This window comes from Scleropages formosus, chromosome 17 (genome assembly GCF_900964775.1).
Source record: "Scleropages formosus chromosome 17, fSclFor1.1, whole genome shotgun sequence".
In the NCBI taxonomy this organism is placed as follows: domain Eukaryota; kingdom Metazoa; phylum Chordata; class Actinopteri; order Osteoglossiformes; family Osteoglossidae; genus Scleropages; species Scleropages formosus.
Genome location: NC_041822.1, coordinates 6,122,391 through 6,149,484, shown reverse-complemented (window position 1 = coordinate 6,149,484; position 27,094 = coordinate 6,122,391). Strand labels below are relative to the sequence as shown.

Here is a 27,094-nt window from a genome sequence, read left to right as displayed (position 1 = left end):
AATAGAAAATATCTTGCTATGGCTTCAAAAATCAAGCATCCTAACCACTAGCCCCTCCAAGGATGGACTACACAGAAGGCCAACGTTATATAATAAAACCTCCTAGGATGGTCCTTATTCTCCGCACAACCTCCATTCCAGTCAAGAATAAAATAGCCATTAATGATTATTAGTGATTTTCAGCCAGTTTCATTAAAATAAAACAATTTTCTAACCAACTGATTGTCAAGAGGTCTCTTCGCGGCAAATCAAGATTGTTTTTAAGTTTGTTTTCTCCTAGAAATGACTCTTTATGAACACCCTTCTTTTTCAGCATTTCTTTGGCATTCAAGAAACGATGGTGCCAAGAAAGAGCTCCTACTCATCAGCTGGACACCTTCTCACATCTCTTCTGTTTTTCAATTCAGTTTCAATTTTCTATGTATTTTCATATATTTCATATATTTGCTTATTGTTATTATTATTATTGTTATTATATACTGGCCACCGAGGAAAGGAGCACTTCCTAGTTTGCTGCAGATTACCAGAATCTCTTCGAGATTCCCCCCATTCCTGACATGTTCAGACAACGTTGACCTGAAATTTACTTTCGATCCTGGCTTGCCATGATCGCAAATAGGTGATGACTTACAGTACCTGTGATAACTTGAGCTCAGTGTTGCACATTGTACTTATTCTATATTGCATGTCTTTTTTTTTGTTGCGAGAGGGCACAGCGGCGCAGCAGATTTGATCGGGTCCTGCTCTCCTATGGGTCTGGGGTTCGAGTCCCGTTTGGGGTGTCTTGCGATGGACTGGCGTCCCGTCCTGGGTATGTCCCCTCCCCCTCCGGCCTTACGCCCTGTGTTGCCGGGTTAGGCTCCGGCTCCCCGCGACCCCACATGGGACAAGCGGTTGCAGATGATGTGTGTGTGTATTTTCTTCGTATATTGTGTACAATGGCTTAAGAACAGCTCTGCTGAGCTTGTGTCTCTTGGCCATAGTCCTGTTCCCCAAATGAACCGTATTACCACAGCGACCACACCTTGGCACAACGTGACTAAAACTAAGATCAGCGTAACAGTACTTTGATTTTAGTAAACTAACCCCTGTCACGAACATAGATGAAATATCTTCTCGGCTCGTTTCCCCTCTTTATTTTAATAGCAACCATCATCGACCGGTCATTTTCTTTGGGACGATAACCCTGAACGTAACCGTCTTTGAGCTCCTCTAAGAAGCTCGCATCCGCGGGAATTTAGCAAGGGATCACATGCGGTGCGCAAAGGATCGTTGCCCTGAGACGTACTGTACCTGTCGCAGGTGAGCTTACGTTGGATGAGCCCCTTGCGCAACGGGCCGCACCCCTTTGCGTCCTAGCCGCAGCCAGACGCAGCGCAAAACACTGCTTTCCAGGAATCGTTCCGCATCACTACGGCAGGTGCGATGGATTAGTACGTTTCTCAGCAGCAAGTATTCAGCAATGTCACTTTCGTTTTGAGCAAGTGTTTCAGCGGGAGCTGTTGCGAAATGCACCTTTTTAATGAGCAGAGAACAATACGTCGAAACGATCACCTCGAAACGACTCCGGTGCGAAATATGCTTTCATAACTTTTATTACGTATTCGGTATTTGATGCACCGGTGGCTTAAAAACGTGCTGTACGATAACAACGCAAAGATGCCGAGTTACGATTCTTGTTATCAAAAGAAAAATACTGCATTTATACTGGTGTAAGGGGGGTGCGGTGGCGCAGTGGGTTGGACCGCAGACCTGCTCTCCAGTGGGTCTGGGGTTCGAGTCCCGCTTGGGGTGCCTTGCGACGGACTGGCGTCCCGTCCTGGGTGTGTCCCCTCCCCCTCCGGCCTTATGCCCTGAGTTGCTGGGTAGGCTCCGGTCCCCTATGACCCTGTATGGGACAAGTGGTTCTGAAGATGTGTGTGTGTGTGTGTGTGTGTGTGTATACTGGTGTAAAAACTGCTTTCTCATCCTCATTCAGTAAATCATGCGTGCTTTCATTAATTGCGTGTCCTGGTCAGGAGCCTGTCCCAGAATCCTCGAGCAGAAGGTACAAGCTTTAGAGGATGCCGGGCCACGGCAGGGTAACCGAACGTGCGGGCAACCGAGCATCACCAGATCGCTACAAGGACACGTCTTGGGGTTGCAGAAGGAAACCCACGGAGACATGGGAAGAACGTGCAGACTCCGCACGAACCGGACCCGATTCGAACCTGCGCCCTAACAGCCTAGAGCCGGCGAGGAAGCAGCGGCACAACTCACTAAACCTCCATGCTGCTCTCCGGTACATGGGCAAAGAATAAAAGTTTTACTGCAGAACATGGTATAACGCTTGCCGAGGTGCGTTACAAGTACCGTAAACGTGACTTTCACGCTGGGCTTTACTTTAGTACTTGCGGCTAATACTTGGTTACGCCCTTGTTTTCTGTACATCAGGCCATCTCCAAGGAATTATTTTTCTATCCAAAAGGAAAGGCATGGTAAAACATGTTAAATTATTTATCTCCCGTGGTTATCGTGAACTGACATGAACCCTTCGGGTGTCTTTTAACAGAAATTATCCAACATCGCTCAGGGCATCAACGAAGGGCTGAACATCCTTTCGGGTAAGAACGTTGGTACGTGCAAGAACTCTTTGACATTATTGTACAGAAACTGAATGAGTTCCATACATCCCTCAACAAATCGGTCTACGGGATTCATAAACACTTGACAAGACCTCAAGGATCTTAGAAAAGGAAGTGATATCAACTGTATCGCACTTTTCAGTAACCGTAGTTACTGGAAGTGTGGCAAGTTGGCAAAATAAAATAAGACAGAATGAAATGAAATATCGCTTTTGCCAGATTGCTGCATCTTTTTAAAAAGTTGGTGTTTGACAGTTGCCTCCTTCTTTTTAAGGAAGTGCTCTTGTGGCTTAATGGATTTATGTTATAATTGCAGGGATCTGCTTGAAGGGTGTGGTGGTACAGCAGGTTTGGCCTGGTCCTCCTCTCTGGTGGGTCTGGGGTTCAAGTCCTGCTTTGGGTACCTTGTGATGGACTGGTGTCCTCTCCTAGGTATGTCCCCAGCCTTGCGCCCTGTGTTGCTGGGTGAGGCTCCAGCTTGCTGCGAGCCTGCTTGGGATTACCATTTTCAATCAGTGTCTGCGGTTGAAAATGTTACAGAACATGAACCGAAGCAATAATAAGTGTTTAGGAATGCCTTGTACAGGTCAGAGGTCACCACTGTCATCATCAACAGTTATGGCTCATCAGACTGGGCCATGTGTCCCTGCACGTTCCAGGCAGTATTACTAACACTTTCGAGAAACGTTAAGGCTTTTCCCGTGAAATAGAAAACTGGGGCTGTTGCGGGGCGTTTCACGCCTTCCTCTTGCATGATCACAGCTTCGCGCTTTTGGAAGCGAAGCTGCGTCGTGCTTTTCACATGCGGCGTCTGCGTTTTTGGGGGACGGCTAACAACGCGTGCGCGAGCCTTTGGACGCAACGGTGTTCTGCGGCCCGAGAAGAACAACAAAGCTGTTCTTTCCTGAAAGCATCTCAGCTGTCTTTATGAGCAATGAGAACGTTAACATCAAGCATCTATATTTCCATTTAGCTGATACTTTTCTCCAAAGCAACTTATAATGTTAAGGTTACAATTATTACAACCTCAGAAATTTTTTTTACCATCTGGGTAATTTTACTGGAGCAACTGAGGCTAAGTACCTTACTCAAGGGTACTACAGCTAGAGGTAAAGCTTGAACCTGCAACCTTTGGTCCAAAGGCAGCAGCTCTAACTATTACGCTACCAGCTGCCCCACAACGAATGACATACCAAGGTGTTTCTGGGTAGGACGCTCATCAGTACAAGCCAAGCATCATTCTTATCTGGGAGCACGTTCGTACTTTTTAGCTTCCCGACAGCTCTGCCGAGCTGAGCGGCCCTGCCGTCACGAGAAACGCGAGACGTTCCGGTTTCGATTTTTCAAGTTCACCTCCTCGTTCGAGACCTATTTTTGCAAAACGTGTTTTTTTTTTTTTTAAATCTTTAGTCAGCACACCGGACCCGCACTGAATAATTCCAGTTCACCATGGTATTCCGTCAGAGTGAAACGTGCTGCCACACACAGTAGTGTGTATTGACCGCTTTGGAACGAGAACACGCAGATAGCGGGATTCCAAAACAACGTAAACAGCATCTTACGGTGCCTGCAAACGTCCTCGTTCTGCAACTGTCCGTTAGTAAGAAAGCAATAACAAACCGGATCACGCAGGAATTTTAAGTCCCATGAGTAAGAGCGATGAGTAAGGCCCGATACGCAGCAATACACATAAAAGGAAACAGGTTCAAATGTTTTTGTTTCGTTCCTGCAGATGCTTGAACGGGGTCACTAACTACTCCACGCTTTGCGCGGTGAAGGACGCTCGACCAACATGCGAGGTCACGGCCCGGTCTGGTTTCGGAGCATGAAGGAATGATGAGCTCTGCAAGTTGACCTTTGCAAACTCCGCTGAGCGACAGAGGTGTTGCTTGAAAAATGCCGTGTTGACATTTTTAATGAAACGCGACCTTACTGTTAACATGAACCCAATCACTGCAGTCCCCACCTGATAATCCAGTCAAAGCGACGCGTCACTTTGTCTTGTTTTTCGACGTTGCGGGAGGATTATTCGAAAGCTATCGGCAAGCTGAAAGAACGGGTTTGTGAAGGCACGCCTCTTGGGGTCGACCTCCTTTCTCGCAGGTGTAGCTTCCACCCCACCTGGAATTCAGAACAAAGCTCTTCATTCCACTCGTCAAGTCCAGACATGGGATTCTATGAAGATATGAAGAGCCTTGCCCAAGATAATGCGTGCACTGCTGCAGACAAACACATGCTTCTGTTTCGATGCGTTGGTTCCAGCCTTCGGGGGAACATTTGTATCTAGATTTTGATATTAATCCTGCACAGACCTGCTCTTATGTATTTGCATTTTGCTCAGATTAAAAATACTTCATTGTATGTTTTGTACTTTCTGTTTAAGACAGGTTTCGAGCAAAAAAAAAAAAAAAAAAATCAAAAGAAATCAACGTGCAAAGCGGTTAATCGGCACTCGAACGACATTTCAATATGCACAGTATGATAATTGCAGCAAAGCCGTCCTGGGGAAATTACCACGGAGGGGAACAATGATCACGAACGGCTGAGGAGCGTGCTGTAGCATGGCAAAGATTTTACACGCACACCCGAGAACCACCCATAACTAACGCCATGCTGCAAAGTGGCTTCTATCGCAAAGTCATGTAAACACTCCTGCAGAATCCAGGCAACCTCCAAAACGTAATACAGGCCTTTGCCACGGACTTCGTATTTACCCTTAAAAAACATTAGACGGTACGTCTGGCGCAGGACTTTTAACACAAACGTGGACTTTGAACTAAATTCCTTTCTTATCCCTCCGGTTTTCGTATCGATTGACGGAGAGCAAACCAAACAGAAGCTCGGAACCACTCCTGTAGTTCAGCTGTGCAGGGAACGACGCAGATCCTGCATTACACCTCACCGAGCTACAAGCCGCCACTGTCCAAAACAAACTATTACTCCCAAATTTAGGATAAGTACCTTGTTCAAGGGTACGGGAGTCAAAGGTGGGACTTGAACCTACAGCCTACTGGTCCAAAGGCAGCCACTCTAACCTGTATGCCAGTCACTCTAGTACCTCACTAAAATGTAAACTATCACAACTAATATTCTTTCCGCATCAGACTCATATTTCACCTCTATAACATTCCAGCTTATAGGTACTGGAAGTTACAGTGAGACCAGCTTCCACCAATAGTAAAGTCCACAGCTGGTTTAGGAAAGTGACATGATCTCAACCTCGATAAAACATGCAGAGCAACAAGGACATGACTCGTTGGGCCACCGTGTCATCCCATCGCCGCGTAGCAACGTACAGCTTTCCGAACCCCTTTACGTGAGCAACAAAGACGGTGACCCAGCTGTGCGCCGAAGAGACGTTCGGCCTTAGGTAAACACTGTAGCGCGGAACGAAGCCAGTCCCTTTGGCTCCTCCATCCACGTTCACGGACAGCCGCGCGAGTCGTTCTCCGCAGTCCGTTCCAGTAGGTTAACCACACTTTACACCGCACACAAACTCGACAGGAAAGGCGCGGTACGCAGAACCACACAGACTGAACACACGTTTGAGTATAGCTGGTACCCCCTAGGCGAAAACATTTACGATCCTCCATAATTGTACTTAATTACACATAGTGCATACACAGGTAATGATTGAAGATATAATGAGCCCTTACTAAGCGTTCATTGATATATTTCATCTTCACCTGTTCATATCTCTCGGACATACAGTAAGTGAAGGTGTACATTAAACCTCTGGTTATAATTGTGGAACAAAACCAAACTGATCATGGAGTACGTTGCTTTACGTTTTTGGACACTCAGAAATTTTCCAGTGCATTTAGTTTTTGATGGCTTTATTTTGTAACAATTTGTGGACACAGAAGAAAGGGAAAAAAAAAAAAAAAAAGTCCATTATGTAACCTAAGCCAGAGGGGTTGCGGTTGCAAATCACAACAGTGACGAAGAACAGGGCTCTTCAGACCACCCAGTTCTCCATCCTTGGCTCTACCTTCCTGACGAGAGCGTCCCCCATGATACGGAAGTCCTCCAGGATGGCCTCCACATTGGGAAGGCTGTGAGCCTCGTCTCCACTCACCTCCACGCAGCGAGCACTCATCTGTGAGGTCTGTTAGAAACAGCATGATGATGATGGCAGGCAATGGGACATTTGCATAAGTTGTGCACAGTGTTAAAAAGGACTCATATCACATAGGAACGTTCCGCACAAAGCGGCTTGATCGAACGGCAGGGTGGCACAGCGAGTAGCACCACTCTCTTGCAGCGCCTCGGTGGTAGGAAAAAACATGGGTTCGATCCCCACTCAGTCTGTATGGAGTTTGCACGTTCTGTCTGTGTGGGTGTGCTCTGGTTTCCTCCCACAGTCCAAAGACATGCTGTTCAGGTTCACCTGTAGTGTGTGAGTGACAGAGAGCTTGTTCCACTGATTTACGGATGAGTGACCCAGTGTAAGTAGTGTATCTAGCAGTGTAAATAACCTTGGTGAATAAGGTGTGTGGGCTCATAACACTACATAGAGTTCACTGGAAGTCACGTTGGAGAAAAGTGTCTCGTAAATAAATAAATGTAAAGCACATATTTGTCTCTTTGTGATAATGTGTACAGTACACCTCTTTCACACCATGTTCATGAAGCACCAGATATAATCATCTTGGACCAGGAAAGCGAGTGCTTTTCTGGAGATTCACCCTGACTAATACCACTCCTCTGGGTAAACAGTTTACTTAGACATACCTTTTTTAAAAAGAACTATCCAGTCACTCAACTGCTAACTAGCCTGTAAGAAATGAAGTAACCCAACACCTGATGTAAGTCAATGAAGCATGAAGTATGCTGTACCTGTAAGTATCCGAAAAACCTCTAACATGGAATGTTTTATATCTACAGACAAAAAAAAAAAAAAAAAAAAAAAATGCTCCAGCAAAGTGCGTTCATCATCTTTTCTTTCCCATTTAGACAACGGATGGGCTCCAACAGACAAAGTGCAACCCCAGGAAGAGGCAGGAGGTGCACACGTTGCTATGCGCTCAGTTACCTTGAAAGGCTGTGCTTTGAAGGCTTGTGGTTTCCACAGCACTGCAATGACCGTACCACCGTAGGGGTCGCAGAAAAACAGCGCCAAGTGTCCAAATGCATCCTGGGAGACGACACAATCACAGCGCTCAGTACTCACTGCTCCTGTACACCACTATAATAAAACACCCTGTTAACAGAATCGTTTTCACAGTCCATAAAATGATACAACTTACTCAAGTTTCATGGGTCTTTTATAAACATATTCAATACCCATTCTGAACCAAAAAACCTCTCTGACATACATACTGACAGTTACATAAACCCTGAAACCACACTGAAATAAAAGCACCATTTGACACATTTCATATAAAGGCGGGAAAACCCTGGACACAAAACACTTGCTTGCACTACTTCTTATACTTTTTGTTGTTTTTAAACGTTCTATGAGCATCAAACCAGACTAACAATAACGTTGCTATGTCGAGTGTTTGTCTCCAACGTCCAAAGGAAAAGCTTCCAATAAAATTTAAAAAAGGAGGGCAGCACAGGTTAGCACTACTTCATACTTGTAAGAAATGTTTATTTCTGTGATAAACACAGTAACGTGAAAATTAAACATACACTCATACCACATTACTGGGATGCATAAGGAGAACGAGTACTTTCTACTCTATTACTAGAGCCAAAAATCATACCAGATATTTCAATACCTTCAATTACTGAGGCCACAATATGAAAATGCACAGCTCTCATGAACAGGCCTAAAATGGGTCGCGGTTTGGTAAGTTAATCAGTATCACACTGACAGCAGGATACTGTGCTTCACAAAGGCCCCTGCTCTTTATCCCACATGCTGTTTACTTTGGGATTAGTACAGCAAGTAGCACTGCTGTCTCACAGCACCTGGGTGGTGCGAGAAGATTTGGGTTCGATCCCTACTCGGTCTGTGTGGAGTTTGCGTGTTCTCTCCGGGTGCTCTGGTTTCCTCCCACAGTCCAAAGACATGCTGTTCAGGTACGTGGTGACTAGTGTGTGTGTGACAAAGTGTTTTCCACTGATGTATGGACGAGCGACCCATTGTAAGCAGTGTACCTAACACAGTAAGTCACTGCGGTGAATAAGGTGTGCGAGTTGGTAACGCGACATACAAATCATCTGATAAATAAATAAATAATGTAAAAAGAAGATGTGTAAACACTGTGGAAGTGAGCTGTATCAACCCCCCTTACGGTCCCATTGTGTTTGGGTGTCATTTACTGCCCCCTACTGGCTAGATGAACACGAAAACATGTTTTCAAAGCTGATCAGGTGACCAGCCCATCCACGGTGAAGAACTATGTTCCAGACCTATCAATGATCTATAAATCTTATAAACCTGGCATCGCTATGGGGGGTGAATGACTGTGCTGGCAGTTTAACTATGTTCCCTTATGCAATGATTGGGCAGATGACCTTTGAATTAGATCTAATGTTCAACAAAACAACATAACGGCCAGTTCTCAATTCAACATCTGGTTTTAAAGCTGCAAATACTGCAACAACAAAACAGCTTCACTAGCACTAATGAAAGTGGAGCTTTTGAATTTATACTGATATTAAAAGACTTCACTTACCCGAAGCTCAGCCAGGTACAGGCTGACCGGGTTAAAGTCGATGACGGGGAGGAGCCCTCTGGTGCTGGGTGCAGAACCAGGCACGGTGCCCCTGCTAAACGTGATGTGAGGTGGGTCGACGGCCTGGTCCAGCAGCGGCACGTACTTGGGGTTCAGGTGAATCAGCACATCATACATGTCCAGCGGGGGCCGCAGGGCCACCTGTAAACAGACACGAGACAGTACGCTAGAAATGAAGCGGATCGGGCGAGAAGCAGAACTGGCAACTTGTGTTCCCTCTCCCCGCCGTTTCTGGAACTGGCCGGACACTTTAATAGTACCTGCATATTCTTCCTTTCCGTAGCTGTTCATTGTTTTTAATCCAATGAAACATCTAACCGTAAAGCAAACACGCATGCCTGAAATGAAGAGAAAGGGGAGAAAAGAAAAAAAAAAAAGCCACTTGCTCACCCGAACATCTTGGTTCTGACTCGGGTCCAGCAGCTGTGCCTCCAGGACTCGCAGGCTCTCTGAAGCCACGACAATAAGTCGCTGCAGCATCTGGGGAGGCAGGATGGCAACAGTGACCGACACTTGCATTTCTCCTAACATGGGGTCCGTGAACTTGGACGAGAAAACATTATTACTTCCACTGAGCGCCAACTGAAATGGACCGTTTCCCTCAATTAGGAACAAGGTCACTGAACCACAGTAGTGTTAGCGGCACCAGTGCCTTGGTCACCAACAGAAATCACAGATACAGCTGTTACACATTCCTTGAAATATCACTTCCCGAAACATGCTGGGTGTCCAGCAGGACGTGTGTTGTCTTGTCAAAGACCATCCCGCAGATTAATGTCCTTATTCAAGCCAAGCAATAACAGGTAAAAATTTTAAACCTGCCTGTAATTTAAATGTATAGTCTTATAATATATGTGCTTCTTAATGCATGAAATAACTATATCACAAATTTATTTATTTTTTTTTACATTTTGATAACTGTATTTGAATACACCTGTTTCCTTTGTAGTTTTCTGTACGTACTTTATTGTACACACTTTAACATATTATTCTGAGAGGCAGTGCATAGGTTTCACCAGACTATAAGGGCTCCATGGTATAAGCCTTCTCTACAGGTATGCTAGCATTTTGGGTCTATGCATATTTGAATATCTGTATGAAGGAATATCTGCAGCAGCAATACAGTGTCATACACTCTCAAATAGTTGAAATATAAATACTGGGGTGTTTGATTAAAAAAAAAAAAAAAAAAAAAAAAATTAATGCTTCACCACAATAAGAAACAAACCCATTTGGTAAGACAAAAAAAAAATGCAGGGTTCTTATGATCTGAAAGTTTGTCCTCATTACAAGAGAGAATCAATGATGACATTTCTTTAAATTTCATTTGTTTACTTGATAAAAGGAGCAGTGATTACAAAAGATCTGCTCAGATTATTTTAAATACTGTAAATGTCTATGCATTATTAGATATAGGTGTATGATGACAATTTATGTTAAGCATTTTAATAAATACTGATTAGCTAATTACACCACTTATGGAGGGAAGACTTGGATACATTTGCACGTTCAGCACTTCTGTAACGTTCGTGTATCTAAAAACCAATCTTACAAATTAGGACAAGAAATATGTTTAAGTCTAAATATAAGTAGGTATCTTGAATTAACCCTTCTTTTAGAACTGCCATAATGTGCAATGAAGGAGGTGGAAATACTTCTATACATATGCAGGTGCCTTAAGAATTATTAAATGTCCAGTAGAGAGACAAGAACTGTGTTTATGGCAGACATGTGAATCATATACGTAGCCCCTGCTGCAACATCACTACAGTAGCCATACAGGGAGCTCAGAAACCTCCCATCCAACCTGCACTGATGGCCCCTGCTTGGTCCAAATGGAGACCTTCTTGTCCTTTGGCGTGGCGATAAACATGACAGGCAGACTCTCTCGGGATGCAATGAAATTGTTCTTTATCTCGACATAGTCTGAAGCTGAAGATGGTAAAAGAAGGACTCTTAGAATACATGTGGATTAAACACACACACTTCTTTAAAAATCTATGGGTTCAGAAGTAGGACATGTGCTGACTCAGCACTCCGTTAAGTGAGACGGCCACAAAGTACCCGTGAGCTGGCTGTTGAAGTTGACCACTAAAGGACAGTTCTTCCAGTCAAAGGAGGAGAGCAGGTGGAGGAAGCGCAGGAAGCCAACCTGAGGGGAGCTGCAGGGAGGAGAGCACCATGTGTAATCATGAGGGAGGGATGGTGGAAGGACACAGTCCTGTGTGCAGGGCTCTGGGGAAGTGGTCACTTCATAGGAAGTGTGGAGCAATCGGGCTACCTGGGAGGAGTGAATGGAACGGGCTGTAGGAAGAGCGAAGCGACAAGGAGGTCAGCTGCATCCTCGTCGACCTCATCACTGAATAGCTGGGCTGCCAGCCACCGCTTGGCCAGCCGACACGTCACTCCAAAGGACGGGTGTTGTTGCTGGAGCCTGGAACAGACACGACCAGACAGTCAGTACCTGTACCTCCATGCGCGATTTCACCCGGGAGAATTGGGAATATTGGAACTATGCAGTTCACTGGTACCCATGAAGCGTGCTGGTGAGGTAGGGCCTGTGAAGGGTTTCCATTTCTAGAGCCTGAGCCTCTTCGTTATCACGGTAACGCAGCAACCCATCAGGGCCAATGCTTTCCCTCAGGACCTGGGGCTCCCGGTGATAGGCCACCTGAATACGGAATATGAGGCCATCCTGGGTGTAGAAAGAGGGGAGAAAAAAAAAAATGTGACTGGGGCTCAGAAGGTAGATGGAGAAACAGGGAGGGATCAGGCAGTTGCAAATACCTACGCAGCCTCATGTCCCTCCTTAGGACATGAGATGTAAGTGGAGAGGGGAAATGGAAGGCAACAGCATATGAGAAAGCAGTGCAAAACCTTCATCTTAATGGCCACAACAGAGAGCGGGTGGCTTTGGACCTCAGCGTACCTTGTAGACGTCCACGTGCGTAGGAGTGGTACTGCAAGTGTACATGTGCTGCTTCCTGAGCAGCTCCCCAAGGCGGATGTGGAAGGCGGCCTTGACGTGGCGGATGGCCAGCCGCTCGTGGGGCCACTTCCCGCTGCCCTCCATGTGGCAGATCACTGCAAAACGGTCGTGGTGAGAGAGACAAGAAGCTGAGTCTCACCTTTACTCACTTACGGTGGGCTTTGAGGGCGAAGTGACAAACAAAATGAAGGAAATGCTTCTTTGCAATGGGGCATGCGCTACCTTGTAGAGGGGGGATGAATACGGGGCACGGCTTGTCCTTGTGTGGCACTAGCGCCCTTGACTGCTTGTCTTGTTCGAAAAACGAGTAGTCGAGCTTCTGAGGGACCGGAGGAAACACCTGTACATTCCAGGCACGACACGTTATGAGTGTAAAGTTGAAGGCTGCAACAATGTGTGAATGGCTGCTGCACGTGGCGTGGAGTGCCAGTCACCTGCGTGTATCTCAGGGCCGGGTGGGCAGCCTGCACGGAGGTGATGGACAGAGGCAGATCCTCCAACTGCCATAGCTTGCGACTCAGGTCGTCAAAGGACTGCACCACCTTCAGGCTTTCCTCCTCTCCGGTGCTGCAAGACTATGGCACACAGGCACAGGGCTTCCTGACAACTTGCCGTGTTGATGGATAAGAGGTAACCCTTAAACTGGTCGAAAACGTATAAACTGTTGGCTTCAGACAATGTTCTTACCCTCCGCCCAATTTTGATGACATCGTCAAAAAGCCCTCCAACGTATCGCACGCAGGACTCTGGAATATCAGCGTGACTGGAAGGCAAAATATGGAGAATGACTGTACAAATGTTTTAAAAACACAATAAAAGGTCTTGGCACTCGTGCCACTGGCATAATACGCAAGTAATGACAATGGTTGCAGGCTTTTAAATTGCACTCCAAGCGAACTCATTGGGCCGCTCTTCAGTCTAATTGAGCGGTATTTACCATAGCTACCGCTACGTCCCATAATATCAGAAACATTTCAATCTTCCCAGGTTAATTTTCACACAAGACAGGAAAAAATAAATTAATCTGAAGTATCACAATGTAAAACCTAAGTTTTGGAGAAGAAGAGTAAAATCACACAGATCTCACAGGACCGATGGGACCTGCACTGCAGTCAGGAAAAGGACAGCAAGGAGACTCACAGCTGAAGCAGATGTGTGATGATCTCGCGGGGAACCAGCCTTTTTTGGCAGGCAGACGAGCCCCCCCACAGCACGGCCTCGGTGATGGCACCATCTTGAAAGCGCCGCAGCTCCGCCCGAGGACCCCACAGCTGCCTGAACTCTGCCGCCTGGAGACGCACAGAAACCCACTTTAAACACGCTTCCCGGTTATAAATGCCCAACTTCTAAACTAAACCAAACCTGCACCTCTGATGTCAAAGACTGCGTTGCTTTGAATGAAGGAAGAACATGATAAAATGGGAATACTTTTCAAAACTGTACTCCGAAGACTATTCCAGCTGTTTATGGCCGTGTAGTTATGTGTTCTTGTAATTTAATCAACGTATGCCATGGTGCTAAAGAGAACGCTGTCAGATAGCACATGAGATCCACAGAGAGCCTACCTCGGGACTGTCCGCTGGGGGACCCCTCTCTAGCACAGAGGACGAATGCTCAGGGTTCAGCAAGAGGCCAAAGGACAACGGTGTCTGGTCCTTGTGTTTGGGGGGTTCGCTGTCCACAGACCACTGTGACATTTTATGTGCAGTGTTTCAAATACAAGACTTCAGCACGTAAAGAAACAAGCTTCAGAAGAACGAATCGAACGTAATGCAGAAGAGTCTGTCAGCACAGATTCCTTTGTGACTTCAGTATCGACATCCACAGGTATTGCTCACGGTCTCACCTCCGGGTCAGCCGTCAAGGAATGCGTCAGCAGATGGATCCTTTTTCCCAGTCCCAGTTGTAAAAGGGAGAGAATGAAGGGCAGTGCTGTGAGCACATAGTCTCCACCGTGGTCCATCAGTTCACCAAGGAGGTTGAGCTTCTTGCAGGAGGCCTGTAGCTTGACCAGCCCATGAAGCCTGAGAGAAAAAAAAACCCCAAAAATGAGAGCGTTAATATAGAAGAATGGAGAAAAGGTGTTTTCTGCTACCGTGTGACATCTCTGCATGGATTACTTACACCAGGGTATATCAGATCTTTTTCAGGAACAGAATATGAAAATATCCTTAGTCACACATTTAGCTTTGCAACCTCAGCTGTTAGATTTTGACAGGACACATTTCCTGTTGCAATTCCAGCAGAAAGTCTAACTTCAGCATTCTTGACTGAAGTGGAAAAAGACGTTCTTGGTATTTTGACACATCTACTACTTGCCAAATAAGTGGCCCAATGTCAATGCCAAACGGAAATATTACTGCTTACCCCACAAAAACAGGCAGTTGTGGGAAGCATGATTCAAGACTCACTGGAAGACATGGTCACAAGTTCTGATGAGGGGTTTGGGAGTCATCAAAAGGGCCTGGAAGCCATCTACTGTGGGGTCATCCCAGAACTGCAGGGACAGCGAAGCCTCATTCTGAACCTGAACACAGGAAGCCAAATAAGATATTATTTATAAGCTCTGGAATACACCATCAAGTTCCATGAACCAAAGTCTCAATTTTTAATTATGCAAAAAAAAACTAAATATTCTAACGTCTGATGTTTAAAAGACTGCGCTTCAGACCAGATGCCTGAAGGCTCAAATTTTATGAGGAGCTTTTACACTTGAGCAACAAGTTACTGTAAGTCTGAACCGCTTCTATAAAATATGACGTTTAAAGTTTTAATTGTAAGTTGTGAAAGCACTAAATAATGTAAAAACCGTTGCAATCATCAGATAGCAAACTAGCCACAGAGCCTTGGATAAAAAGCACCATTATTTGTATAGCAACCAAATTGGTATTTCAAACCCAAGGCTCTACATTAAACATCCCAAAGAGTCAAGTAGCACCACACTTAGCCAACTTGAACCTGCAACCACCTACTGCCTTACATGCAACGGTAGGTTGTGATGCTCACCTGTTTGTAAGTGTTAGCTGTCATGTCTGCACAGAGGTTAAGGTACCCGGAGGGATCCACAAAGACCACTTGGAAGGTGCTGTGGAACTCATGGAGCGTAGGCTACGTAGGCAGGAGTACAGAGAGGGGATATTATGAGCCATAAACACAGACACCAACAACCTCATCCTGCTCAGCCACCAGGACTCTGCTCCTACCGCCTTTGAATCTGGGTTCTTTGCCAGAGTGATCCCATTCTTCGTGAGGTCAGTGGAGGCTGATTATGGAGAAAAGAGGGGAACGGGAAACAGCAATTCAGAAAAATGAAAACAGGGTCAGGGCTGGGTGGCAAATTAACATGTTTACCCACAACTCCACAGCAACAACGTTGTGTTTGCTGGATAAACACACTGTAAATGCTCAATGGTCAAGACCACACCAGCGAAATGTTTACCTAAAAAATGCAGGGAGTTCCTAAGCAGCTGATAGGCAGTCATGCTGTTGCTGACTCTGTGCGAGGAGAGAAGGTAGGCCACCAGCATGGAGCCCACAAACCCACTGAAACACCCTGCACCCTGGAAAGGGACAGATGGAGCAACAAGTCAAACACCCGCATGTACACACACGCGCTTTGAGAGTGACGCGTCACACACCAATGCAGGAACATTCTGAACCTTACCCGATCCAGCTGTCTCTGCCTGAGCCATACTTTGAGCAGGGCCACAGCTTCACCAAAGGCGCTGCACTGCGCAGATATGGCAGACAGAAACTGCAGATGTGCCTTTGGCAAGACGTCTCCCAGAAGGGAGCTGTTGTAGTGAGGCGTTGGTGGCCCAACTGCATCTGTGACCAAACAATGCAGACATAACAAGAGATGTCAGCCTTCGGATTGTTTTACCAGATCATTCATCACCCAACCCACCTTATCGCTCCTGCAAATCACCTAACCTGCATCGATTTTAGGAAAGATGCACATTCAGAAGAATTTTACAAAAACTACCTTTCTTTTCACATTTTTCCTGAAATGCCTTGAGAAGGTTAATATCTACAGAATTTATCCCCAGATTTAACCTGCGCTCTCACCAGGCTGTGGAGCCTCTAGGCCCGTGTACCAGTGCGTCCGGACGTTGTTCCTTTTCGGGTGGAAAAGGCTGGGCTTGAAGAATCCCGGTGGGGGGTAAACATGGATCTTCACAGTGAGGGAGTTGGAGTCTTTTCCTAGAGGATGGACATATCACGTCAACTCAGGAAGCAGGTCTTTTTGTCTCTGGCACATTAGACCAGCACCAGCTGCATTGCAATTTTCTTTAAAAACCACAGTCTCTGGTATGGGAGGGGCACGGTGGCACAGCAGGTTTGACCGGGTTCTGCTCTCCGGTGGGTCTGGGGTTCGAGTCCTGCTTGGGGTGCCTTGCGACAGACTGGCGTCCTGTCCTGGGTGTGTCCCCTCCCCCTCCAGCCTTACGCCCTGTGTTGCCGGGTTAGGCTCCGGCTCCCCGTGACCCCGAATGGGACGAGCGGTTCAGAAAGTGTGTGTGTGTCTAAAAATGTACCATTTCAGACACCTGTTGGTATTTAGTTAGTGCTCTTTCTGTCCTTTGTAGGCCTCTAACATTAACCTTTATTCATTTAGCTGACGCTTTTCTCCAAAGAGACTTACAACGTTAAGGTTCTTACAATTATTTACCCATTTACACAGCTGGGTAATTTTACTGGAGCACTTTCAGATAAGTACCTTGCTCAAGAGTACTACAGCTAGATGTGAGACATCAACCTGGGACCTTTGGCTCCAAAGGCAGTAAACTCTAACCACAGCACTACCAGCTGTCCCGTCTCTGTCGCACAATTTCTCAGCTAAATCCTCTGCAGCCGCTCCACATTGTGCATTGTGCTAGAAGGAGCCCAGTCCCAGTTCCTCTCCAACACACTACCTGGAGGTGTCAGCAGTAAAAGGGGCCGGAGGCGGTTGCCATGCAGACAGGAGTAGCGCAGCGTTCCGATTTCAGGAGATGACCTGAGGTGCTGTGCCAAGCCTGCCAGGTAGAGAGCTCTTTTCCGTGGGTACCTCTGGTTCAAGACATCCTTAGGGTGCAGGACAGCCTGACAGCACAGAAAAAAGATCAAAAACAAAACAGTGTGGATCCGAAACCTGGTAAAAGTTCAGAAAACTAAAAACACAGATTATTTTTGTTAACGGGTTGCTTTTCTAATTCCACTTAAACGTCGCCCAACTTACAGGAGGCATGATGACGGAAAGATCCACAGATACCGACGGTTTCGTGCAGGTGCCCAGTGGGTAACTACCCACCAGGGAAACAGAGGCGGGGGGTGCCATGTGAAACTTGCCCTTGGTGGTCTTTGGGACCCAGAGAAATGGTACCTTGACCCCCTCGGAAATCCAAGAATGGTCATTCAGCTGTAAACGCAGACAGAAACATGCACTCTCTTAAAAAACAGTGCATAATACTGTCTGCCCATCACAAGAAACCTACGATCAAAATAATAACCAAAGACGACAAGTGCTATCAGTGCCTCTACTGCTCTCCACTGAGGTGTTTCCACAGTACTAATACCACCAGGCCTAGCTGCAGTATTATTTACCTCCACCTCACGGGTCTGCGGAACATTTTGAAGCAACGCTTTGATCTTCATTATGAAAGAGTCCACCAAACGTTTCCTGCGTTCGCTCAAGACCACTTCTTTCAACAGCTCCTCCATCTGCCAGCAAGAAACAAAAATTAAAGTGAAATATGAAAAAAAAATAAGATGATTTCACAGGTCAAGCGGTAGACACACAGCAAATAGATCTTACTGCGTCATTAGAAAAATATGACCATGTGAAACGCGACCAATTATGGTCAGAACGCTACACTGTTCAGCATACTTGCACAACAATACAAAATAATCATGATTCTGCAGCTAGCTTACATTTAGATTTATTCCTTTGGCTGATGTTTTTCCTCCAAAGTGCCTTACAATGTTAAGCTACTCTCACACACATTTTCTGAACCGCTTGTCCCATACGGGGTCGCGGGGAACCGGAGCCTACCCGGCAACACAGGGCGTAAGGCTGGAGGGGGAGGGGACACACCCAGGACGGGACGCCAGTCCGTCGCAAGGCACCCCAAGCGGGACTTGAACCCCAGACCCACCGGAGAGCAGGACTGTAGTCCAACCCACTGCGCCACTGCACCCCCAAGCTACTTACATTCATACTTATATTTATCCACTGATACAGATGGGTGACTTCACTAGAGCAATTTAAGCTAAGTACTTTGCTCAAGGGTTCCACAGCTAGAGGCGGGATTTGAACCTGCAACCTTTGGGTCCAAAGGCAGCAGCTCTAAGCGCTACGCTCCCGGCCCAAGTGAAAAGTCAGGCCAACGGATGCAACGCACGTCCGCTCGCTGACCTGCATCTTCAGCAGATTGCAGTGGAACAGGCTCTCAGCCTCCTTGAGCTGGTGCAGCTCCTCAGCAGTCGGGGGTTTGTACAACTCCCCCTTGGAGAGCTTCTGGGGACGCGGGACCGATTCCTCCGAAGCATGATCTTCCGTCTTCGTCGCCTTCGACGGTGTCGGGAGCTCCTCCTCATCCTCTTCTTCCTCACCGTGTGATGATGGGTCTGAATTCTCCACCTACGAAAAGCGTCACTGAATTCGGGGTCTCGGAAGACGAGCGGAGGAACGTAATTCACTGCGCAAAGGACACACAGTCATTGCAACATGCAGCATGCCAAGGTTTCGGTATCAAGCAAATAAAGCTACATTCGCAGACATCAAGAGAAGAGGGGAAAAAAAAACATCTCCAGCCAATTATTTCCAAAATTTTATACTCACAGAGCAGCAGGTTGAGTGTTTAAAAGTGCACCCCACATGGGGGCCTTCTAATCAAATTTATTTTTTGTGTCACAGTAGCTGAGAGGACATCATCATGATCATGATGATGATGATCATGGCAGAACAGTGAGGAGAACATCAAGTTGATGAACAACAACCGTGTTTAAAATTCGGATTTGGATTTCTGCAAGCCATAATTTCATAAATTACATTCACTCAATCATTGATTGAGCAGAGATTTTTTTTCTAATCTAAGATAGTGTTACTGGAATTTAAATTATTTACCCACAGCTGAAATTAAGTCTTACTTAGTTAGCTTCAAAAAAATTACTATTAACTGCTTGCTTCAGACACACAGTGAAGCATCTCACTCATGCCATGGCATGAGCCATGGTCTCTCTCTGTTTAGTGTAATTTTAGGGAGCCGATTACGATACCTCTTCCGCTGATTTCGAGGCAGGTAGTTTCTTGGCCTTTCTCTTCATCGTCATTCATCAAAATTTTAAAAAACACGTTCTTTACAAGTACTGTCGCTACACAACCTCAGTCATGCATTTCACCATAAGGTCTCACATGTGCGTCCTGGGACAACCTAGTTCTACGTTTCTTACATTTCTCACTCAATGACTGGATAGGAGTTAAAAGCGCGAATTCTGATTGGTCAGTTTTGACCCTTTACCCAGAAGCTCGCCGCGGCTTTATCAAGTTGCTATGCGTAATACAGTAAAAGCAAGATACGGCAATATTTCACGACACGTCGTACTACTAAAGCGCAGTTTGCGCGTGCGCGTAAGCAGAGACAGGAAAAAGGCGGAGGCGGGATTTCGCTTACTTTTTATTTACGTCGAAAAATCTCCGATATATTGCAACTGTATAGGTTTTAATATTCAGCGTTTCTCTTATTATTGACCAGGGGTCATCATTTTTGTCTTAAGTACATCTGAACGACATTTTTACAAAAAAATCATCTGGAAAAAATCAACTTAATTTAAAAATTACGAAATGTAAAAATAATTACATAAATACGAATATATATTACAATTCCCATTAAATTGGGGCAATTAACTCATTTGAAAAGTCTGTGTATGGAAATAAAGAATAATTTATTATACTGTATATATTATATACAAACACCTCTTTTGGTCAAAAGGATCACCGATAAATTACAGTGAAAAAAGTGAGCATTTCAACCTAAGTTTAAAAAGAGGAGAGAAAGGACATTCTTGCTTCTACTTGTATTGCAAGTTTCTGCCATTTTTAAAACTTAATTTTACGCAATAAACAAACATTGTGCTGAACAAAAAAAAAATCAAGAGGGACACGGGAGACATACAGTACATTTGCATTTACATTTGCATATGCAAATGAGCAGCCTATGCAGACACACCCAGCCACTCGTCAATGGCTCTCTCATAGCCTCTTGGGTCCTTGCGCCAGTCTCGATGCCACCGCAGACTAGCAATGGTGCTGCTGTAGTTCTCCCCAAGACTGTCCCTCCACGCGCCGAACTGCTGCCTGTTGTAGCGATGCACGGCCTGGGAAACGCTGGGATAGTTCACGATGGAACGCAGCGCTTTGTCCAGCTGCTGGCACAGCCGGGGGAGCCGGGCTGCCACGTTTTTCAGCTCCTCTTCATCACTGGACAGATCTGGACATGACAGGGAAGAGCAGATTACTCGAGTTTGTCTTCTGTTTTTGTTGTTTTAAAAACCCGCGACTATATTTTTGTTAATATCGTTCACTCAAATATTAATATCATTCAAATGTTACTAGAGTTAACAGTCAGAGTTGCATGATCCCACGAAGAGATGTGTCAAATACAGAAATGTAGTTTGCTTTGTGTGTTTAACACTTTTTGAGGTTCTGACAAGCCTTGTACTGGAAAATATTAACATTTGAGAAAGGAAAAAGTTTCCATTAAAAAATGTCTTACAGCAGACATTTTGGAAAAAATAAAAACTACATCACTTAGCAATGTTATTTTTAAAATTGTATAACCTATACATTTCTGACTCTTAAATGAAATGCATTGAAAGAAAAAGCTTTTTGGTATTTTCTCACGCTGTATAGAGGACTCACTAAGGACCATCTTTATACCACCAGCTCCCATTCCACATTTTAACATTTCCTCCCTCTTTTGTTTGGATTTGTGCTCTTTCACAAAAGACTGTTGTAATAATTATTCTTAGACACTTAGATGTGGTTCACCTCCAAGATGCACACCAAAAATAAAATGTATGGGCTCATTGTGGCTTGTGGTAATCACAAAGTTTATACAACTGGGCCCTTGTACATCAGAAAGTCGTCTTTTTTTTTTCCTTTTTTTTTTTTAAATAAGGATTTACAAAAAAAAGTGGTACAGAGCAAATACTGTACAAGTTTCAGGCACACGTGTGCTATTATTTTTAAAAGTATGATAACTCTGCAGCTCTGTAAATCAGCCAAGTGCTTATATAAAGTCAGGATTATAGGGGAAAGTACAAAGGCATTTTCAAATATGTTGTGTTTTGAACTCACCAAAAAGCTGTGGGGGGATACTGGACCCATCATCATAGGCAATGTATTTCCATGGTCCTGTCCTCAGCATGTAAGTCGACGCATTGGCATTACAGCCATGGTACTCACTGAGCACCCAGCCTGGGTGGACCCTATCCCCAGATAAGGAGCTCTGGTACATCAGAGGTAAGAGGGAATGACCACTGACACCCACAGGTACAGGGACTCCAGTCAGATCTGAAAATTAACACATGACTAGGATAATGGACAGCTGCACACATAAAGCAAATAAACTATTTTAAGCAGCTTGTAAAGTGTAAACACACTGTAAACACTAGTGAGCCATGATTTAAAATGGGGGGAATACTTTTTTTTTAAATAAACAGCAGAACATTTTACAACTGCACCAAATACTTAAAATTTATAACTGTTTAATAGATTAAAACAATAGTAATTTTTTACTTTTTTTTTTCCACCATTTCATTACACTGTATAAATTATCCACCCATCCCTTATCAAAATCCAATAGTCCATTGAAGGTTGTAGCGGTCTGGACTCGATCCTAGAAACACAACGCACACACACCTTGGATGGGACTCCAGTCCATCACCAAGCAACATTATAAGTTCATATACACAGTATTCTATATTATAGTAAATTCATGAAATAAGAACTTGACCATTCTGCTGAATTCAATGGCCAATCTGTGGATTTGGTCATTTGGGATTGAGTCCCAGACCAAGGCTACAAGACATAACTTGCACTCTATGATCTATTAATGATCCACGTCTGCCACGTGTGCTACTCTGTGAGCAGGTGTGTGACAGCTCTGGTACAGAGTTACCTGTGTCACTGCGGTATAGTGTTGCGTACACCACTGTGTGCCCCTTACCCAGGACTGTCGGGTAGATGTCCACCAGCGAGACGGGCTGCTGTACCTCCAGGCCAGCTTTCATTCCCAGACCAGCCATGAGCAATGCAACGTGGGAGCTTCCCTCAAACATGGACATTTTGTAGAACTGCCTGTGCTCCATAGCCAGCTCACCATGGTCAGAGGTGAACATTAACAGCGTAGTGGACAGAAGCCCGACATCTGACAGGGCAGACACAACCTCACCTGCAGATCAATACCAGACAGCAGTCGGCATGACAACGAGTGCGTTACACGACCAAGACTTGTTCTGTGACGCCAGCTAGCTGGTCACTCACCCAGCATGGCGTCTGCCTCTGCGCACATGGCATAGTAGAAGGCTCGGATGTCTCGAACCTCCTCCTCCGTGAAGTTGCTGCTGCAGTTCTTGGTGAAGGTGGAGTAGTAATCGACAGGATGCATCTCTTCCACGGGGAGCCATTTGGGAAGAGAAATGAGCTGACGTGACACCTGTGCATGGGTAAAGGCATCGACCAGACATCATCAACAAGGAGCAACAATACACACGCTTAGATATCGGGCTATGATCGACAAAGTTATTAGCGAACTCCTGAAATTCATTTATACAAAGCGTGTGTTCACAAAGAGTACAAACTATTGTTACAGAAGGTGCTGGAATACTTGCCTTTTTCAGCCAGTAGGGGGAGGAGCGAAAGGTGGAGCCCCCAGCATTGGGCCCCAGCGAGTCTGTGGGGTAGGGGTGAGGCAGATTCAGACCCAGGTACAGGGCAAAAGGCTGGGAAAGCGATGCGGCAGTGTGTCGGATCCACCGGGCCGCGCTGTCCGTCGTATTCCAGTCTTTGGTCATAACCCGCACGGTGGAAGCGTCGCCCGTGAGGTCAGTCACCGGACGACCCTCCTGTCGAAGCAGGAACGGCACATCTCGAGTCCAGGCCTCGACGCGATTGCTGAGTTTTAGAATAAACACAGCTGAGAACCATGCATTATCCGGCTCAGTCGTCATGCAGTTATGACGAAAACAAGGAAGTGCTACCAAACATCAGTGATCACTTCTGCAGCCCAGTGACAATGATGGAGAGTTTGGCTTTTTAATATTTTAACAGTTTTGCTTCTGGTGTTTTCAAATGTCAACTGCGGCTTTTGCATCATAACTGCCTGCAATATTTGGGTTTCCTCCAAAAGGGTGCTCTGGCTCATCATATGTCATTAAGTTCTAAGACTGGCCGTTGTGCGCCACCATTCTTTGAATTTACTGGCCGTGTCACGTATTAATCAGTGATTAGAACTGAATACTTGTTTTATAAAAACTATCATTTAGTTTAACTCAGTTTCACACCAGTTTAACATATACTCATATGTACAGTATGTAACTGAAAAATCCTTTTAGGTGATTAGGAAGACAGGGTGGCACAGCACCTGTGTGGTGCATAAGAACATGGGTTTGAGCCCTGTGCAGCCTGTGTGGAGTTTGCATGTTCTCCCGAGGTCTGTGCGTTTCCCCGGGGTGCTCTGGTTCCCTCACACAGTCCAAAGACATGCAGTTTGGGTGAATCTATGATGCTAAATTGCCCCTAGTGCTTGTGGCTACTCTAGGACGGACTGGTATCCCGGCCAGGGTGTACCCCCCCCCAGCCCCAGCCTTGCACCCAATGCGTTGGGGATAGGCTCCAGTTCACTGCAACCCTGCTCAGAACACGTGTTTATTGAAATTGGACGGATGAACTAAAAGTAAAGCAACCCTGCCTCAGTAACTATAATTCATATTTACGCCTCAGTTATTACAAATGTTTTATTAAACCATGTTCATAAACACAAAAAAGACAGTATACCACACCGATTACCACAAATCTAGCCACACACCTAACGGAATGGCCACCAGAGGTGAAATCCAGCTTTCCGAAGCTCTTGGTGCGATATCCATTCTCCTGTAGAATATCCATCCATGTGGTGTAATTTTTATCCAGACACTTAAAATTATTCCATGACTGAGTCAGATGTACAAAGCGACCACTCCACATAGCTGTGGAATAAAGTATACATTTATATACACACATTTATAACATGCATCAAAATTGCAAATGTTGTTAAGAAATGGTGTACAACAATAGGGGATATTTACCATTGTACAGTAAGTGGAGAGCAGTGAGGAAACAAACAATGTGTCAACGTGTATGTTTAAAACACAGGCATGTTCAGCACAAGGACGCTGCATGGAGGGATGTCACCGCGGTACCTGCTCTGGACGGACAGCAGATGGGGGAGTTGGTGTAGGCGTTGAGGAAGACGACCCCCCGCTCCCTCAGGTACCCGATGTACGGCAGCTGTACCACGTCAGCGCCAGGACGAAAGGTCAGCCTTCCATCCTAGACAAAGGAGAGGCGTCACACTTCCCCTGAGCTACGGAAACAGGCAGCTCACACAGAAAGAAACACTTGTAAAAAAAAAAAAAAAAAAAGGTGATGTGTAACATGTGGTTCCATTTGGCAGTAATTTTAGATAATTTTTTTTACTGGATTTCGTTATTCCTTAGCAAATGTTTTTGATTTTCTCAAAACCAAGGTCGAGATTACTATTGTTGTTATTATTATTATTATTAGTCATTATTATTATTATTATTATTATTGTTTTCAGCTAGTGCCATTACACAAGTTCACAAGTCATGTTGATGTTTGCACTGATTATTATTGGCTAAAGTTTACCGATTACAAAAATACCACTAGTTCTTTTAGAATGTCACTTTCAGTTTGGTACTTTACGACCATTGGAATGCACCAGAACATTCCAGAAAGTACCAAAACATTCTAGGAAGCATCAGATCCTGAAAGGTACTCGAATTTTCGGTGCTTGGGAACTGGTGCCAAAATTCACCAAAATTTGCTCATTTCAAGAATGTGAAATATTTTTTTTTGAAAAACTGACATGTAGTATGACCTACTGCCCAAACTATACTTATCTAACAAAACTGAATGGAAAAAAAAAGAAAAATTGACATAATAAAGTTTGTTGGATTGTGTTATCGGAGGCAACTCGCAGTTGCTCTTATTTCCTGTACGCTCCATCATGCGTCATTCAAGGCATCATTTCAGACACTTTTTTGAGATCATTGTTTTTGTGGCAGCAGGTGGCGTAGCGGTTACAGCTTCTCCCTTCGCACTCTGAGGTTACAGGTTCAGATCCCACCACGAGGTACTTAGTACCCTTAACTGTACGAACAGGTCGCCTAATATTCCAAGTCACTTCGGAGGAAAGTGTGAGCTAAGTGACAGAAAGCAAGTGCACAATGACTTACGCTGTACGTGTAAACAGCAGCTGCTCCACACTGGCAGAGAACCTTCATGAAGGGTACTAAAGCAGAAGGGGGATTTGAACCTGCGACCTTCACATCTGAACAGAAGATGGCAAAGCAGAACACTTCCTGCTGGCCTACTGTACACACACACACATACACAAGTAAACCCTGATTATTGCCTACAGGTCAAATGTATCAGTAGAACTGCTCCCAGATATCTACAAGACTTGCTCAACCGCTACACCCCAACCAGACTCCTTCGCTCTTCTACCTCTGCTCGCTTGGCGGTCCCGCGCACGAAAGGTGAAGCGCGGAGGTTCTCGGTTCCGGCTCCGTTGTGGTGGAACGACCTCCCCCTCTCCCTCAGAACTGCTGAATCCCTGTCTACATTTAAAAAGGGTCTGAAAACTCACCTCTCTTCCAGACTCACTTCGCACATGATGATCTCTTAAGTTTACGTAAGATGTAAATGTTCATGCACTAACTTTATGATCTTTACACAGTTACTCCTGTAATGTAAATGTATCGCAAATCAGGAATCGTCTATCCTGAGATTTGTGCACCTACTCGTGTGATGAACATCGTACATAAAAAAAGTGGAAAAAAACAAACTAGTTTACTTAAGAATGACACGTCGTCTGCAACTATTATCATCATGTCTGTCTCTGATGCACAAAAATTGTATTTTCTATGAGATGCGCCGCGCGAGTGTAAATCTTTGTTATACACCGGAAGTGAGTGATACTTACAAAGGCATCGGACATCACCATCACGATGTTGGGTCTGAACGCCTGCTGCTGAGTGCCGTTCCTGGCCCAAATCACCACATGATTCGTGCTCGAGCAGCAAAGAACAACAACAACAACTACTAGCCGCCAGCACATGATCATGCTTTTGAATTTCAGGGAACCTCACGAACACTTCTGCGAAGGAGCCATAACCGGCGTTAAGCATGCACGTCAGAAAATTAAGAAAACAAAAAAAAAAAAAGTTATCCCAGCAGTTGGTTGGTGGCTTGGCTGTGTGTGTGTTTGTTTATTTATTTATTTAACGTGTAAACAGGTGCAGAAGCGCCGGGCGAGAAGGCAGCACTCCCTGGGTGGACACGCTACGGTGCAGCTTAAGGAACACAGAAACTGAGCCTCTCGTTATCTGCAGTCAATAAAAATTCCAAATACGGGCTTCTAACTGTTTCTGGATCAGTTACGCTAGTTTGCCCTCAACGAGCGCGATCACAACTTCTCCATCCTCAACTGATCCCCGTTAAGAGCTATTGCGTCCGCTGCTCAACA

General features: G+C 45.3%; 2 protein-coding genes across 3 annotated transcripts; both read right to left on the bottom strand.

Annotated features, from left to right (window-relative positions):
- Positions 1-6,482: 6,482 nt before the first annotated feature.
- nol6 (nucleolar protein 6 (RNA-associated)) lies at positions 6,483-19,715 on the bottom strand. Its single transcript, XM_018758904.2, has 26 exons — positions 19,563-19,715; positions 18,700-18,924; positions 17,889-18,005; positions 17,524-17,703; positions 17,219-17,387; positions 16,371-16,505; positions 15,967-16,130; positions 15,742-15,862; positions 15,506-15,564; positions 15,309-15,410; positions 14,714-14,829; positions 14,149-14,326; positions 13,868-13,990; positions 13,443-13,591; positions 12,990-13,065; positions 12,737-12,877; positions 12,525-12,642; positions 12,243-12,397; positions 11,845-12,008; positions 11,595-11,747; positions 11,378-11,475; positions 11,121-11,245; positions 9,704-9,793; positions 9,254-9,454; positions 7,660-7,761; positions 6,483-6,732 (listed from the first exon to the last, which is right to left on the bottom strand). The coding sequence occupies exons 1-26, from the start codon at positions 19,614-19,616 to the stop codon at positions 6,583-6,585; spliced, it is 3,465 nt and encodes a 1,154-aa protein (XP_018614420.2). The 5' UTR covers positions 19,617-19,715; the 3' UTR covers positions 6,483-6,582.
- A 724-nt stretch (positions 19,716-20,439) lies between these two features.
- On the bottom strand, positions 20,440-27,050 carry arsk (arylsulfatase family, member K). 2 transcript variants are annotated; one of them, XM_018758965.2, is made up of 8 exons: positions 26,552-27,050; positions 24,747-24,876; positions 24,374-24,533; positions 23,178-23,460; positions 22,831-23,002; positions 22,514-22,738; positions 21,643-21,858; positions 20,440-20,773 (listed from the first exon to the last, which is right to left on the bottom strand). In XM_018758965.2, the coding sequence occupies exons 1-8, from the start codon at positions 26,690-26,692 to the stop codon at positions 20,499-20,501; spliced, it is 1,602 nt and encodes a 533-aa protein (XP_018614481.2). In that variant the 5' UTR covers positions 26,693-27,050; the 3' UTR covers positions 20,440-20,498. The 2 variants fall into 2 exon arrangements, with proteins under 2 accessions (XP_018614481.2, XP_018614482.1); XM_018758966.2 differs by lacking the exon at positions 26,552-27,050 and adding an exon at positions 25,803-26,119.
- Positions 27,051-27,094: the final 44 nt, after the last annotated feature.

Coding starts and splice junctions, on each gene's coding strand:
- nol6 (XM_018758904.2), bottom strand. CDS start 19,616: ATGACGATGAAGAGAAAGGCCAAGAAACTACCTGCCTCGAAATCAGCG. Junction 18,925..19,562: donor CCTCGAAATCAGCGGAAGAG/GTATCGTAATCG, acceptor CGCTTTTCGTAG/GTGGAGAATTCAGACCCATC. Junction 9,455..9,703: donor GTCAGAACCAAGATGTTCGG/GTGAGCAAGTGG, acceptor GTCTGTTTACAG/GTGGCCCTGCGGCCCCCGCT.
- arsk (XM_018758965.2), bottom strand. CDS start 26,692: ATGATCATGTGCTGGCGGCTAGTAGTTGTTGTTGTTGTTCTTTGCTGC. Junction 23,003..23,177: donor CCCCCTACTGGCTGAAAAAG/GCAAGTATTCCA, acceptor ACCCATGCACAG/GTGTCACGTCAGCTCATTTC. Junction 20,774..21,642: donor TATCCCCCCACAGCTTTTTG/GTGAGTTCAAAA, acceptor TGTCATGTCCAG/ATCTGTCCAGTGATGAAGAG.